This window comes from Herpailurus yagouaroundi, unplaced genomic scaffold (genome assembly GCF_014898765.1).
Source record: "Herpailurus yagouaroundi ecotype Mexico unplaced genomic scaffold, PumYag 202, whole genome shotgun sequence".
NCBI classification, from domain to species: domain Eukaryota; kingdom Metazoa; phylum Chordata; class Mammalia; order Carnivora; family Felidae; genus Herpailurus; species Herpailurus yagouaroundi.
Genome location: NW_024412433.1, coordinates 15,882,911 through 15,899,714, shown reverse-complemented (window position 1 = coordinate 15,899,714; position 16,804 = coordinate 15,882,911). Strand labels below are relative to the sequence as shown.

The window sequence follows — 16,804 nt, the reverse complement described above, 5'->3', positions numbered from 1 at the left end:
AGCTACCATTTGTGCAAAAGGAGGGAGAATATTTTTTAAAGAGAGAGAGCAATGTAATTATTTATGTGTAGACTCTCTAGAGGGGTGACCAAGATACTGAGGGACATAGATGGGAAGAAAACCTATTAACACCTGTTCCTGTAAATCCTTCTGTATCTTTGGAATTAGGCGCAGAGTGAATGCTTTACTCAGTCAAAGTAAATGGGACGATTTAAAAATGAAATCTGACAAAGTATATCTTTCTTTTGAATGTTTGCATCAACAAGAGTACAATCCCCGGAATAAAAGAACGCTTCCCTTTTGAGGCTGAGAGCTGGCCCCCATAATCCAGGAGTCCTCTTGCATCTAAAAGCCTTCGGGGGGGGGGGGGGGCGCAGGGGTGCAGCACAGTCCAGAAGGAAGGCCCAATGGCTCGCCAGCGAATTTTTATCAGTTCACTGGGGGCCGCCTGCCGGGACGCCTAAGCCCCAACAGCTGCATAAACTGGCTGTGCCCCAGCCTGACCTATTTCGGAGACAGGTCAGACCAGTGCATGCGGGGATAAGAAAACAACCTTCCTTTTCTGCAGTGGCTGCACCAGCAAGGCCCTCCCCCCAAGCCTCACAAGCCAGGCTACTTTGTTTTCAACTCTCCAAACGGCACCCCGGAAAACACAACACACAAGTTCCCGAGCTCGGGGAACTGGATGGAGGGAAATCGAATCGAAAGGTCACCGAAATGTGTCCTCCAACTTCACGAATGCTATTTTGGAAAGTTTCGTTAATATTTCTGAACTCGAATTTGATAGGAGAGGGGTTAAGAAGAATCATGCACAAAGAAAGAAGAATGCACAAAATCTCACGTGCAGAGCTAAGGAGATATTTAAGAACACGGAGGGGGCTGAAGAGGGGACAGACAGAATGAGAGATGAGGCAAGACCAATTCCGGAAAATGCAGCATTGCAACAGAATTTCACAAGTCAGAATGCATGTATGAGACCGATTTTCAAACAACAACTTGTTTGTCAAGTTGAGAGAAAGGAACTTGTGCAAAAAAAAAAAAATCGAAGAAAAGTTTGATATGGAGGACTCTTAAAGAGCCAAGTGAATCTAAGAGAGAAAAGTAATCTTTGTAGAACTAGGAGAAAAACATAATTTAGAAATATCTTTTGACATCTCAGTGAATGGCTTTAGAATTTTGTTATTTTTCTTATCTATTAAGACAATAAAATCTGTTACATTAAATAGTGGCTTACAAACTCAATCTTTTTGACTCAGTGAAAGTGGACTCTGTGCGTCTGTGTGTGTGTGTGTGTGTGTGTGTGTGTGTGTGTGTGTTTCTTCATTGTTGCTCCTAAGCCCTGAATTAAGCTTTTATCTGCCTTTGGGCAGAGCCCATCTGCCAGCAGGCTGGTCATTTTCTGCACGTTCAGAAGGTTTTCTCCCCCAAGATTTTGAGTGTTCCATCATACGTGTAATTTGCACATAACTTGCATTTTCTCATTTTCTTTTCATATCACCCTGGGAAAGTAGTATGATGTGCCCCATCTTATAGACTTCCAAGCCGAAGTTCAAGAGGATCACACCTGAAGTGTGGTTGGTCTCAATTTTAGAGTAAAATAAGGGAGGCAAGAACCCTTTTTACCTTGGGTACTGGGCTCTTACAATGCAAGCAAAGGCAGGAAAGAGGACTTTGGGTGTGATTAAGTCAGAACATACAAGAAACACTCAATCAGGAAACTGGCCAAGTAGGAATTCAAAAAGAAGAAACCTGTTGCTTTTCTTATAACAAAATGAATTGGACCAATTAGTTTTCTTTAGTTCAGGTTAAGCTCAACCATGGTAACTGAGACACACACACACACACACACACACACACACACACACACACACGCACACACACACACACACACACATTAGCCAAGATTTTCTTAATCATGGTAATATATTTGAAAACTGGCCAAACTTTAATATGTTTGAAGACAGACTCCATAATTCTACAGTTATTTAAAAATAAAACGCTTTTGGGGGTGCCTGGGTGACTCAGTTGGTTAAGCATCTGACTTTGGCTCAGGTCATGATCTCACAGTTTGTGGGTTTGAGCCTTGCCTCAGGCTCTGCGATAACAGCTCAGAGCCTGGAGCCTGCTTCAGATTCTGTGTCTCCCTCTCTCTCTCTCTTCCCCTCCCTTGCTTGTGCTCTCTCTCTCTCTCTCTCTCTCTCTCTCTCTCTCAAAAATAAATAAACATTTAAAAAATGTTTTTTAAAAAAGATAAGCCCTATAAGGAAAATAAGGAAGATATTAATATCCCCATACAATGCCCAAGTGCCTGTCGACTGGATAAATCATGTCTATATTAGGGTTTGCCAAAAAACATAGATAAGAAGGGTATATATTGACTGTACTATTAGCATTGCTGTGTACCTATAAAATCACCAGCCTACAAATGCAAGCTTTCTATTAAAAATGCAAATTTGTGCGTGACCATGTAAGTATTTACTATAAAAGTACATTAAAAACCAAACCAATCCCATTGGTTTAATTGCACAGCAATTAACTTTCTTTTCTTAACTATTCTACCCTAACTTACTTATTATTTCCATCTAACGACATAAAGGCAAGGACATTTAATTCTGCGGCAGTTTCCAGAAATATGCCTACCAGCCGATCATAAAAATTCTGAAAATTTACATTTAAGCCTCCGTAAAACTATACTATTTGAATTCCCAATATGACCCTGGACATTTGTTAATGCTGAAAATTAGTGGTATTTCCTCTCCCTCAGCCAAGAAAAGTCTCTCCTATCCTCGTCACAAAGCGTTTTGAACAGCTATTTTTAAATGGAATCCATTGATTACCCCCCTAGAACTGAGATTTTATGTTAATATACTGTTGTAGATGCATTGAATCTGGCCAAAGAAAGTACATATAGTCACAAAATCCCAAAATATAGTTGAAGGAGACAAATATACAGCTAGCTTCTTGTTGCCTGTCATGTCTTCTAACTTGTTTTACTGAGGGAGACTGATTCCTCAATCACTGCAGTAAGGAGGACACAAAAACTCAAGACTACTTTGATCAAGTTGCTTCACCCCAACGAGAAGAGTTTCTTTGTTGTTGTTTACTTAAAATCCTGCAACAAAAATCAAAATGCTACAAACTTTGCTACATGCAATGTTCAGGATAAAACTCTTTCTCAAGATTGCCCTTCTTAGGAGAAATGTGCATTGAATCAAATTCTAAATTTTGCATCACCCTTTATGATGAGGCACTTTCTTCTACCTTAAAGAGAAGTGGTCACTTCCATAGCAGAAGTCTGTTAGTCTTAGTTTTTATCAGGAAGGAAGGAAAACCAACATTGAAGGTACGAATTCATAAAACCTTTCCTCAAGTGTCCTCAGCAACTGCTTTGCATGGTTTTCATATCTGCTTCTGACAATGATGACGTTTCTAACTCCTCTCCCCTGAACATATGTTTTATAATGTTAATGGGCATTTTGATAACTGTGCGTGTTCCAGTAACAAACTGGAAATTATATGGTTGGGGAGCATAATCCTAATACAGATAATTTGAGAGAAAGATTTCTTAGAAGACAGAGGTCTTGATTCCAGCAAAAGTTCCATGCTTTTGAGGCTCAGTGTTTGGCCCGACACCACAAGGCAGAGCTGAAAGGTGCACTGTGACCCTCTCCACCAGAGCCTGGCAGGTACAGGGCAAGAAAATCTTTCCCAATAGAGCAGAAGATGGTCCTCTGTTCCTGATTTGCTGTGCATCTTCCAAGAGAAAGACAACTTCTGAAATTCCCTTCCACTTTCTCTGATCATAGTTCCTCGGTGAAAGGCAACCCATCCTCTTTTTTTTTTTTTTTTTTTTTAAAAAAATAAAATATGGTTTTGGGGGGGGGGGGGGCGGGGTTGAGATATAATTGACACAAGCCAATTCTCATATCAGGAATTCTGCCTTGGTACTGAGATCAGACCCAGTTTGGAGCTCGATTCTGCTGCCCCCCGCCTTCACAGTATAGGAATACATAGCCTGATACCCAAGGGGGAACAGTCACTTAAGCTCCATATGTATATTTCATATACATGCACATATGACGTATGCAACAAAGAACGCCCTAATGCTGCATCTGGACCCAGGACAGGGTAACCATAACAGATCTGAGCTGACTCACACTTCCAGCTTAATCTATTTCAGGCAGTTGCTCTACACTGAATGATTGGGACTATATCAAAGAACATTTGAGCACAGGTAGGTTATTAATTAATTGGGAGATGATAATAGAATAGAAAATATCCACTAGTAATTCTGTACGTCAAGACTCATCTTGTTCAAGAGTGAGTAAGAAAGAATAAAAACAAAATAAAATAAAATAAAGCCCTATGCACAATTTAGGACTTCAATGAACACAATCAGAGAAGAAGATTCAGAAAGACAGATCCATGATGCATATTTGAATAGCCAAAGCCTGAATCTGGCATAAATTTCACAACCTCAGAGTGATTTGTTGGAATTTGCAAATTAAGCACAGAGATGGTATTTCTAAAAAAGGTCTTGCAGGAATTTTAACTCTCATAATAAAAGAAAAATTTATCTAGATATGTTGAATTCTTAAACTTAAAAAAAAAAAGTCTAATAGTTCATCTAAACATCAACAGCCAAAAAGTCATAAAATCATTCAGGGAAATTTTTTTCCTAGCATTAAACAGAAGGGCTGAATAAGAATTGGGAAGTTGTGCTATTATCTCAAATTCTGATGACTCTAGAAAGTGTAATCCATAGGACAAATAAGTCTTTACTTTGCGCAACGATATAGTTTACTGCCAGCATAATTCATAGTGAGCAACTTATAAATAAACTCCAACGATGCACAAACTATACACAAATACATATCGACTCCTACATTATAGAGGGTTAAAAATATGCATGAGACTCATGTAAACAAAAAATATAGAAGCACATGTAGAGAAACATACTTAGTGTAACTCCCAGTTTCCTGGGTATTTAACTAGTCCCCACCTAGTTTTACATAAAAATCTGACCTCTTTCCTTTCCATCCTTCCAGCTTTGAGGGCAACTTCGGTGAAAGCAAGTTCCACATTTAGAAATTTAGGGATGAGAGAATGGTAGGTGCCATGCCTCCGGCCACCCTCCAAAAATGAGAATCTATTTGATGATAAATTCACCATCTTAGCCTCAGCTCTAAACAAGAAATCACCATAGGATAATTAAAAACACCCCATGAATCTCTTCTCTACAAACCTACGACGTGTAACTGGTTTGGGTTCCTATTTCTTAAAGAGAATTTGGCCAATCCTCCTTAGAGATTTCAGAGGAAAAGGAGGATTTTCCAAGACAGATAAGTTGAAATGATCCCGCTTTGATCTCTGTGGTTAAGAATCCCTCACAATAGAAGATGGCCACCGAGGGGCCGCGATCCCGGCCTTTTAATGCGTAACAATGCTATCAACAAACAGCTACTTAATCAATATTTGGCCAGAGCTGCTGAAAACTTCCTTTTCAGATTTTAATTCCTAGTTGTAAAACAACCCCAGAGCAGCCAGTGAGATAAGGCATTAAACTGACTGCTTAATTGCCTGTTAGTGTCTTGTTAGTTATATATGTACATTCTTAATGGTTCTTTAATCTTTATTTACCCACATAAATAAGTTACCTGTCTAGAACCCCACCAAACTGAACCTTCTCTGTCCTCAGTCCTGAACAAACTTTGTCTCACTCTTTGTTTAGGGCTGATGTTGCGACTTTTAACTTTCATTGGCTATTTACTTATGTGCAGCTTAAACATTTAACCTTACGGTTAGGAGGGATTTTTTTTTTTTGTCTTGAAAACATATTTATTCATGGAAATTGAGTTCAGTGGCAACGCTCCTATTCACCTGATTGATTTCCACATATCCCACTCTCCTGAACCGCGGGGCACTTGCTGGTTCCGCCTCACCGCCCCGGTGGGTTTTATTGCGAAGCCCTGGGGACTCTTAAATGACCCTTCAGTAATTATTACGCACTTGAAGCCCCTAGTCCCCATTCCGGTGCTATCAACAATCAAATCAAGCCCCAAAATAAACATACGATTTCAAGCATTAATTAGAAAATCTGCATGTTTTCAATAAGGCCAGAAAGTAAGCATACAGCAGCCAAACAAACAAACAAGCAAAAAAGAAAAACCTGCAAAGATCTGAACTCTGGTGGTTTTCTTTTTTCTTTCCTCTTTTGTTTTCTTTCTTTCTTTCTCTCCCCCTCCCTCTCCCTCTCTCTCTCTCTCTTTCTCTCTCTCTCTCTCTCTCATCATTCCAACAGGAAAATCGCTACCATTACGTCCCTGAAAAGGACCCAGCCTGGTGTTTTAATTTAATTCAAGTGCTGATATTTCCAATACACTTTTACATGGGTGCTATTTCCTTGTTGCGTATTTTAAGGACTTCAGAAAACATAAACTTCACTCATAAGACTAGAAGGCGACATTGGGGTCAAATTGAGGATTCTGACCAACGGACTTGGAGAGTGGCCTGTCCACTTTAATAAAGGTTCCGATGCCACAACCCTAAGATCTTATACCCCGGGATTTCAGTCTGTGGGAAAGTTCCTCCCCCCCTCCCCCGCTTCGCCTCGCGCCAAAACGTCCTTCCCTTGCTAAGTCGGGGGGAAGAAATGGCCTTCGTTCCTCTCGACTTCAGTAGCGCCCCCGTCAATGATAAAGTGTTCTTTTCATGATTCCATTGGAAACGAAATATTTCAAGGGCCTTTAAAACTTCTGTGCGTTTTTACTTGCTTTATCTTCTGCCCCGCCGAAAAACTGACAGCGTCCTAGTTATTTCAGAAAAGCTCACAAGGTTTCAAACAAAAAGGGACACGAGCAAAACTTTGGTCACTTTTACTTTCTCAAACAAACAAACAAACAAAAAACAAACAAAAAAAACCCACACAGACCTGCTTTTCATAAATGTCAAATAGGAAGGGAGAGATATGAATGGAGTATAAGCCCCAACCGACCTATGCTTGCGGTCTCTGAGCTCAATCTTTGAAACTGTTGCAAACCTCCCACACTCACTAGTGATTTTTAAAGCGGGAAAGGAAAGTCCTAGGAAAGTGTATCTCCAGCCTCAATCAAAACATCAATTGGGCGATCTGGGCGGCCCCCCCCCCCCCCCCCGCACTCCCGAACTGCCACATCAAAGCCTCTGCAACAAGTCGGTAATTGTAATGTTGCATCTAAATATTTAAGCGAGAGTCTTGCCGTCGCGTGTCCATTTACAGTCCTCATCTGTCCTCTAATTCCATTACGGCACAAAGCAAAAATGTTTCCCAAAACTCACAAACAGGAAAAGCGTCACCCTGCTGGAGGAGGAGGAGGGGGGAGGGAGGGAGGGAGGAGGAGGAGGAGGAGGAGGAGGAGGAGGAGGAGGAGGAGATGATGAAGGAGCACTTTCTATTGATTAGTCACTGCTTTTGTGTTAAGGGCTTTCTTTAAAATAAGAAAAAAATGGGGGGAGGCTGCAGAAATTTCACTAATGTGAGCCTCAGGCAAGAGAGGGGGGAAAAAAGGAGAAGAAGGGGGGGAGGCGGGCTGTGTCTAGATGAAAGTGAGAAGGACATAAAGGAGGCAATTGAGTCGGCTGCAGCCCGGCGAGCTAAGCTTCGAGCCGGCCGGAGCGCAAGGGAGGGGGCGGCGCGGCGCGGCGCTTTGGCGCAGGGCGCAGGAGTGGGGGCCGACCCATTGTGACGGCGCCCGCGGGCCCGCTCCGCCGCGCTGGGGGAGGAACAGAGGCGCCCATTGAGTGGCCGCGGCGGAGGCTGTGCTCACAGCCCCCGATGCTGCGACCGGGGCTTGGCTCCTGCGACTGCGCCTGTTCCGATCACGGTGCTGGCCGGAGGGCCGGGACCAAGCGGGGTGGGGGTGGGGATGGGGGGCGGTTTGCTGTCCCCCGGCCTCCCAGCTTTCTCCTTTCACCCGGGCAAAGGAGCTGGAAGGACGGACGGAGGAGGGCTGCACAGCGTCTAGTGCGCTCCAGGGCGCAAGGGCCTGAGCGCGCCGAGTCAGCACGCCGCGCTGCCCTTGGATTGGGCAAGGGACGAGGGAAAGTTGAGAAGGTAAAGGGGGTCACCTAGAAGAAAGGCCAAACGCTGGAGAAAAACGAAGGCAGTTCTGACCTCTTTCAGGGTGCCTCTCTTCCTGTGCCCTCGAGTCTGACAAGCGGAAAGACGACTCCTGGAAAGCCAGTCTCAGCTTCCGTCGCCCCCCTTCCCGGCCCCGCAAGGAAGCTGGAACCTCCAGAGAGAGCGCGTCCCCTGCTCAGAGCACCCAAAGGTCCTTTCCTGGCCCGGCCCCCCTCCCCCCCCCCCACCCCCCAGAGAACTCAGACCCCTTTGTCAACATTCATCCCGTTTTACAAGCGGGGGCAGTCGATGACTTTTGGTGCCCCAAGAACAGAGGTAATTTTTTTAGGTTCCTAGATTTCCCTTTAAACTATACTTCACTCCTACACTTGTCCTTTCTCTGGGCCCCATATGCCCTCCAGGGCTTATCTGGAAAGGGAGCTAGAGCCGCTAAAGAAACGGTCGCCGTATCCTCTCTGACAACCCCAAATTAAATTAGGCTTCAGCCTCCGCGGAGTGTGTGTGTTTTCAACGGCACAGCCCCCGCTGGGGAGAATACTCTGATTTTAAAACTGGTAGCAATCGCCCTTGAATGGCAGCCGGCCCAGCTAGACGGCCCAAAAGACTAGAAACATTTTGTAGGTGAAATAGCCACTTTTTCCACGCTGGAGAGTCCATAAAACTTCCTGGCGCAGCAGCTATTGGAGCTCATTGAATAATTCATCCCTCATTGCAAGCCCATAATGTCTATTCTCAGCCCTTTGTGGGGCTGTTTTCTCTTCTTTTCTCCTTGAATTATAAAAAGGTTGCCTTCCTTTGTTCACATCAAGCTGCTGCGAGCTGGAGCTTTGTCTGGGCCGAGCTAAAGTGTGAGTTTCAATGGACTCTCCAGGCTTTGTCTCCCAAGTTCATCTCCAAGTGTAGATTGTGTAGAGAAGGCCTTCTTTGTAAAAGCTGGAAAAGTTGTACAAATGTTTGACCAGCTCATTTGGGGCGTTTTGTCTCCTGGGCCTTGGTTGCCTGTGCTGTGAGGGAGCGGCCGCTCGGCCGCCGGTGCCTCCAGCAACAAGTAGCAAAGCCGTGCCCCCCCTCCCCCCTTCCTGAGCCTCTCTGATAGCTCTGGGCTTCTTGCCCCTGTGCCCGCAGGGGCCCGTTGGGTTTGGGATTAGCTGGTTCCTCTCCTTCCTCCCTCACCAGTACCTCTCTGCTCCATCTAGGTCTGGAATAAAACCTGGGGTGTCTCCTCAGAGACTACAGCAGAAAATCACCCCTCCCAGAGGAGAGGCTTAGACTAAGACCTTGTGAGTCCCCTGCTTTAAAGGGAGGGTAACAACAGTATGTGTATCGCCCTGCCGTGGTTGGGGGTGTCTTTTCTTGGTTGTCCGTGTGTACCGGAGCATCTAGGCTTCTGTGTATCCCTGAAATCTGCTGTTTGGGTTTGTAACATCTAAATCTGAGTGTCCCTTCAAGGTTGTGTACAGAGCTTGCCTCGGCTCGCAAAGCTGCTGCCATCCGCCAGGTTGGGCGATGAAGGCAAGAGCAATAACCAGCTTTCTACCCGCAGTCCTGACTCTGGAAGCCACAGTCCTGACTCTGGAAGTCACAGTGGGTGTTCAAGCCCATCTGGAGAGCCGCCTGCCCTTCTAAGGCAAGTCAAAACTCATCTCTACCCACCAAAGTCCAGGCCCAGAAGCAGGAACTCTAGGCATGGCTGGGACTCCAGGTGCCTCCCGACCGTCCATGCCTTTGAAGAGGTGCAACCATCCCCAAGGCCAAAACTGCTCACGGGGAAACTGCTGCAGTGACCCCTTTCTGGTTCAACTTCCGCCTCCCCTGGGGGGCTGCCCTTCCTTGGGCGGGGGCGGGACACCTTTAGGCTCTCCAGACCAAGTGCTGCAGGTATACGAGAAGGAAGCCGCAACTCATGGCTCCAAAGGAGAGACTTTCTCTTGATGATGCCAGGTCACAGCCAACAGGGAGCAGGTGGCCTGTACCTTCCCGTGGAGACAGGGTGCCAAACCGGCGGGCCCAAGAGCCCACATCTTAGGCTGGTTTTACTTCCTAGACACACACAGAAATCCAACCCTATCGCATTTGAAAAACAATTGAAAGCACAAAACAGCCAACTTACATGTATGTATGGATGTATAAGGCAACCGATGGCGTGGAATTTGGGGGCCCCCCCCGCTGCACCAAAGAGTTTTGAATCCTTCTTTCCCCGCCCTTCCTCTGATAATGGGACTCTGGAAATCTGGGCCTTTCCTGAGGGCGCAAAAGTTCCTCCGGGGACTCACAGACTGTCCCCAGCCCCTCAACCCCCCACGCCTGGTCCTGTATACCTGAGGGCAAGTGGGAAGCCCTTCACCAAACCGCAGCTCGCGGTTCCAGACTCCAAGGGGCTGAGGCTGGTACAGAAGAAAGGCTTACAAAGTAGAAAAAAAAAAAAAAGACCAGAGATTTTTGTTTTAATTTCAAGTGCGTCTCTGGTCTTTCATGTGAATGCTCCGTACGCGGGTGCAGTGGGTACCAAGGGAGAGACCTTGACACGAGCGGGAGCTGGCCGGCGCTCTGGGCGCCGACGTCAGAGCGCGGACGTGGCCGAGGCAAGGGCCTCCGTGCGCCGCCCGAGCGCGCCGCCGCTTACCTCGCTCGCTCAGGATGCCGTCGATGCTGTGTTTCGCCTTCTTCTCGCTCTCCTCTGTCTCCTTCCTCTCCAGGTCAGCCTCCTCCTCTTCGCCTTTCCCGAATTTACTCCTCAGGATACGGCTGATGGAACTCACTGGAGAGGGGGGGGGGAGGAAGCGCGGACGACTGAGCCGTGCCAGGCCAGGCCGTAGGAGCCCCGAACCCCCGACCCGAGCCGTAGAGAGGCTGCCTTGCACAACTCGCCTGTTTCCTCGCCTGTGTCTTCGTCGTTCTACCACCCCATTCACCCGCCCACTCCATTCTCCCCACCACACAGTCTGCACCGATCTACGCGGAGCTACTGGGAGCCCTAAGCCTGGGAAGCCCGCACCTCCCAAGTTAGGGCCGGGAACCGCCGTCTGTGTCCCACTTGGCAGAAAGCATTCCCCTTTTTGACCCTATAGACGGGGCTCTGGATCTCCAATCCAAGAGAATTCTCCGGCCATCCCACCACCCCTACCACCACCTGGGTATTGGACCCCCTCGGTTCGCGTTAAGGGAGGAAGAACCACAGCGGACCCGTCCCCTGCAATTCAACGTTTTTTTGAGGCTATAAAGGGTTTAAATTTCAACTGCAGAATCGTTTCCTATTGTGAAAAATCAAAAGAAAATGCACTCTCCCCCATTTATTTTTTCCAGATTCCAGTCTGGTAAACAAATCCATACTCTGAAATATCTCGTTCTCGCAGGGGTGGTGGGGGGGGGAGGGAGTTTCCTTTTAATTAAAAACAAACTCTCCCGCGCGCTCGCCCTGCGTTCGCCCCTCTCTCCGCCTTCCCCCGGCTGCCGGGGGCGCCGGATGGTCCCTGGGACTCTCGGGAAAAAGCCGGGCCGTTGCCGAAGCCTCCCCTCCTTTGCGCACTGGGCAGAGCCTGGGCTGGCGCGGCCCCATCTCCCTTCGGTTGGGGTTACCAAAACATTTGTTTCTCTTTAAAAGGGAACATCAATATTAATAAACAGTTGGCCTCCGCCTCGCGTTTCCTGCTTTCGTCCTCGACAGAAATCCTCTTTGGGGAGCCGTTGGCGGTCTCTCAACCCCAGGACCAGCAGCTGTGCCCTCCCTGGGTAAAACACCCAGAGCGCGTCTGGCTCGTGAATGTTTCAGGGCCCTAGGAGGGGCTGCCTCCCGATCGCCCGGATGGATCTCTGGGGTGATTGTGTCTTGGATGACCGCCCGGGGAATAGCGACCGACGTTGGCGCCTGGGGAAGATGTTAATGGGCCTCGTACCTGAGGGCACAGTGTTTCGATCACAGACAGCATCCTTGAGTAATTTGTCTCGAATTTCCCAGCTGAACATGCCCGGGTTCTCTCTTTTGTATTCCTCAATTTTCTTCTCCACGTCAGGCGTTGTCACCTGCTTTAAGAGAACAGGCAGGCAGGCGTTGGTACCCAGGACTCTGGGCCAAATGTGGTGGCCCCATCGCCTCCAGGCCCGGTGGGATGCTCCTTCCTGAATCCCCTGGGAAGGTCCCCCTTGTTAGCAAAAGGACCTCATTGTCCGGAGCAATTTACTTTTAGGAAGGGGTAGAAATGTGATCACCTCACCCCTGTCGACCCTGTTCCTCCCTAGGTAAGCTTGGGCACTTAGAATAAATTAAGAAGACTTATAACATCTTGGGGGAGAGGGGTTTACTTTCTGATCCCTGAAAATAAAGTCAACTTCTTCCACAGAAACATGAAAACGAAACTAAAAAGGGGAATGTCTGAAGGAGAAGCAGGAAAATCAAGTTACAGCTACAACTCTCACCTCTCCAAAAATAAGCACAAGATTTTAGCTACCCTCAAGAGCAGAATGCAATGTAAAAGGTGATTATATGGGTTTTAAAAAATCAGAGTGGATAAACAAATACGGATAATTCGAAACACTGGGTCTTTTTTTTTTTCTCTCTCTCTCTCTCTCAATAAAAGTTGTTTCTAGAGATTCTCGGAGAGGTTGGAAAGGGAGCTAGGAGTGGGAGGAAGGAGGGTGTTTGGAAGTCTTCAGTTTGCCAGAATCCTCCTTTCGATTTTGCCCCGTGGCAACTAGAAAATTATATTGGATTTTCCCCACATCCAGAAGAAAAGGCAGACCCACTGCAATCCCCTCCCACTGAGTCTTAGCCAGTGTGACTCCTTCATTTTTTAAAAGGAACCAAAATAATTTGAGGATAGTACCAAACTGCTTTTTAAATGCCAAGTAATCTGCCCATTACAAAGGAAACAAATCACCCTAGCTTTTGACTCCCTGAAGACAATTTGGACTGGAGGAGATTGGGGACAGAAGGTGGGAGAGAAACCATTTAGAAAACCAAAAGTGGCTCTTTAGATCTGGCAAAAGTGGGTTGGAGCTGGGAAGATTCTTGGGAAACCAGCAACAGGTGGGCACGCACAGTTGCATGCTTCATGTGTTTGCCTATTAAAATAATTTGATGAGTATTCTAGGGTTCCGGGACATTCTTAAAAATGCTGTATCTCCTTTGCAAAAAGGCTGGAGTTTTCCCTTAGTGTTTATCAAGGAGCAGCGCCCAGGCAGCAACCTTGTTCTGGCCCCCCCCCCCCCCCCCCCCCCCCCCCCCCTCTTTTTGGGCTTGAAAAATAACTCCTTGGAAAGCTCCAGATGAGCGTCCTTGCCCCCTGCCCCGATCCTCCCTAACCGGGGAGACCACAGGCCTGGAGGCCTCCGGGGCCAGGCCCCAGCACTCACCTTGGGTTTGCTGCCACCAATGGCACCGGGACGGATGGAGCCGGTCTCCTGGTACCTGCACAGGATCTTAGAGACGCAGCCGTGGGACACGCGCAACTGGCGGGAGATGACGCAGGGCCGGATTCCATGGTGGGCCATCTCCACGATCTTGTGGCGGATGTGGTTGGGTAGTGGCCTGCCGTTGATAAATACACCACCGAGCTGGTTGACGCGGCCCTGGCCGAGGGGAGTGGACACTGGGAGCGGAAGGCGAAAAGAGAGGCAAAGGGAAAGTCACTTCTGGAGAACAGAGAGCAGCTGGGAAGATGAGCCCACCTAATTCCTGACGCTTGGGGACCATCCGCGTGTTACAGCCACAGCTGAAAATGCAAGACAGCCGGCTCCCAGCCCCAGCCCCTCTTCCAATCACATCTGTTCAAAGTATTAAGCAATTCGGGGGCACATAATCTTGTGTGAAGGGGAGCAACGACAGCAAACTAACTTGCCCCAGAGAAACTGTCTTCCTTTCGGGCCCGGAGAAAGTGGCATCTTTGGAAGGGAAGACCCTCGGGCCAGTATCTTGAAGCTTGCTCGAGAAACAGCCTCCAGGCAGAGAGAAGGTTACCCGGACACTGGCCTCCTGAACTCCACTCCTCCGAAACCCCGTTCAATTGGAACCACTCCTTTTCTAAGGGACTCAGAGGAGCTGACAGCCCTTGGGGTTTCTGGCTGAGAGTGCAGCAGCCAAAGGTCAAAGAGGGTCCCCAAAGGAGGCCTCGGGTGGTAGCGAGTCACCTGTTACACCTGGGGACCCAGACGACAGCAGGGTCTGCAGGCAGCCCCCTTCACCTCCATCCATGCTCTAGGTATGACATTCTACTCCAGACCCAGCCTGAAGGGGGGACGCCTCTGCATCAGCTTCCCGCTCCTGCTGCCCCAACCTCTTCGACTATCCAAAGTCTTCCTGCCTTGGGATTCCCTTCTGGATGACTGCAAGGCAGTTCCCCCAAAAGGGTTTATGGAAACTTCGAGATGCCACTTGAGATGAATGGAACTCTAATTAATTAATCGGTTAATCCTAAAAATTCCAAGCACGAAGCCACCGGGCTCCTGCCACTGCACTTTGCGGCCGGCGAGAAAATTCTTTCGGAACTAACAAGAGCTTAGCAAATGTCCGCGCAGCCGCGACAATTTTGAAAGGCCCTGGGGTGGGCAAAGTGCGGAGATGGTGCTTTCTGGCGCTCAGAAGCCGGTCCATCCCTTCCCCGCCGCCGCCGCCGCCGCCGCACTTGCAAAACAGCAGAGGAAAGTGGACCGGCCCGGAGCAGGCCCGGCCGCCGAGCTTCGCGAGGGTTTGCAGAAAGAACTGCGCTCTGTTTGCAGGGAGAAAATCGAGCGGAGATCTCTCCCCGACTGGTTAGCTCGGGGGGGGGGGGGCGCCGGGCCCCGGGGCACCCAGGGAATGGGGCTCCCAGGGCACGCCGAGGAAGCCTGTGGCGACGCTGGAGCAGCCCGGCTCGGGCCCCGGGCTCCGCGCGGCGCTGAGGCGCCCCCCGACCCTTACCTTCCAGAGGGAAGCCGCTGCGCGGGTAGTTCTGCCCCGGGCCCGGCCGCATCATCCTGGGCACGGCTCCGGCCAGCGTGGTCATCCTCGAGGCAGCTTCGCTGGGAAATTATATCCAGGTGAAGGCGAAAGAGAAAGGCGAGCGCGGTGCCGGCGGCTCTCGGGAACTGCCCCCGAGCACGGAGAGCCCCTCCCCAAAAAGGCTGGAAAGAGAGGGAGGGACGTGGGCAGGAGGGCTGCTCGCTCCTCGTCCAGAGAGCGGCTCGGGAAGGAACCGGGGAAAGGGGCGGGCAGGGAGGCCCCGGAGTCCGGGATCGCGAGCCCAGGGCGGAGAAGTTTGGTTTGAGTCTGAGCGAGTGGCCCTGCGGCGGGGGGCGCTGGGGAGGGGGGCTGCGAGCGCCGCGACGAGCCAGGGAGGGGGGGGGTGGGGGTGGGAGCGCGGCCGGCCTGAATCTCCTCCCGTCGTGACACCGAGTGCGGGGATCCGGGCTCGGGAGCATTTATTAGTTCTTTCACCCAAAGCTTGGTCAGGAGCCCTGAGCTGCGATTGGCCGACGGGGAGACCGTCCCGGGTGGCGGAGACACGCGCTGATTGGGCGACAGCGGCCACTTTCTCTTCCCATCCCCGGCGGTGCCAAGGCCTTGGCCGGCCCGGAGAGGGACCCACGCTGCTCCCCTTCCCCGGAAGAGAAGGGCAGAGCCGTGGAACCTGGGAGAGACAGCCCGAGGGAGGTGGCAGCTGCTCAGAGGAGTCCCTGTTTCTTTTTTTCACTTCACGTGTGTCCCTCTCTCCTTGACTTTCTATTGCTCTCTTTGTCTCTGTCTCCCTCTGTGTATCTCTGTGTGGCTTTCTCCGTCTCTGACTCTATTCTTCCCGTTCCGTCTCCTTGTCTCTCTATGTCTCTATTTTTGTGACTCTTTTTTCTAATTTTTTTTTTGTTTTGTTTTGTTTTACAACCACTGGAGAGGTTCAATTCCAATAAGAAGGCATTGGGACCCTCCGCCCGCCCCCCCCCCCCTTGTTTAGCTTTCCGTCTTCTGGTCAATGCCCCTTTGGCCTAGGTTTGTTATAGGGGTCCTCCCGGTGGGGTTCCTCCCAGGAGGAGTCCAGAGTGTGCTGATAAAGTTCTTTTGTCTTCTCGGTCTGGGAGCAGGAGTGGTGAGGAGCTTCGGCAGCCATCGGGGAGGCCCTAGGACTCGCTAGTTGAAGTCTGGGGCGGGGAGGGAGAAGAAAACCGCCTCTTGATTGAAAAACCCACTCTGGGAAGCCCCAGCTCTAAATCTCGAGGTATGGATCCCCAATGCGGCAGCAGAGATGCGTCTATATGTTAAAGTTTTGCCCGGCTGCTGCGTTTGTTCTCAGGAATTTATTATGGTATTCAGACTAAACTGCTGGAAAAATAAAAGGAGCGAAGTCTTGGCTAGGAGCTGAAGTGTCCCCAGCAGGATATGACGCCAGGAGTGTTGTAAAGGCTGTCTGTCCTTAGAGAAGGTACCATTGTGCATAGCCCTTTATTTATAACTTGGTAAGTGCCAGCGAACTCGCCTCCTTTACACCCCGAGTGCCAGCCCCGCGCTCTGCCTGCGCTTTATTCGCTGAAGTCTATTCAAGGACTGTCACTCTGGGGCTGCGAGGTATTCAGGGCCTTAATCAATCAAAAGGATGAGAATCGGGCAGGTTTTTCCCTTTGAAATAAAGGAAACAATGACTTCTGGGCTTCATGTTCCCCCTTTTCCTTTTACGATTTTTGAATTTTTCCTGCGCGGGAGTTCTCCGCCCCTCTCTCTAGGTC

General features: G+C 49.2%; 1 protein-coding gene across 2 annotated transcripts in view; it reads right to left on the bottom strand.

Moving 5' to 3' along the window:
* Nucleotides 1-15,445, bottom strand: part of PAX3 (paired box 3) — a 98,360-nt gene extending 82,915 nt beyond the window's left edge. Inside the window, exons 1-4 of one of the 2 annotated variants that reach the window (XM_040450891.1) lie at nt 15,012-15,445; nt 13,469-13,704; nt 12,013-12,142; nt 10,743-10,877 (exon numbers count right to left, since the gene is read on the bottom strand). In XM_040450891.1, coding sequence (XP_040306825.1) covers nt 10,743-10,877; nt 12,013-12,142; nt 13,469-13,704; nt 15,012-15,096 — 586 coding nt within the window. In that variant the 5' untranslated portion in view covers nt 15,097-15,445. The remainder of the gene's footprint in view (nt 1-10,742; nt 10,878-12,012; nt 12,143-13,468; nt 13,705-15,011) is intronic. The other variant, XM_040450892.1, reaches the window with a different exon arrangement.
* Between the last annotated feature and the right edge of the window lie 1,359 nt (nt 15,446-16,804).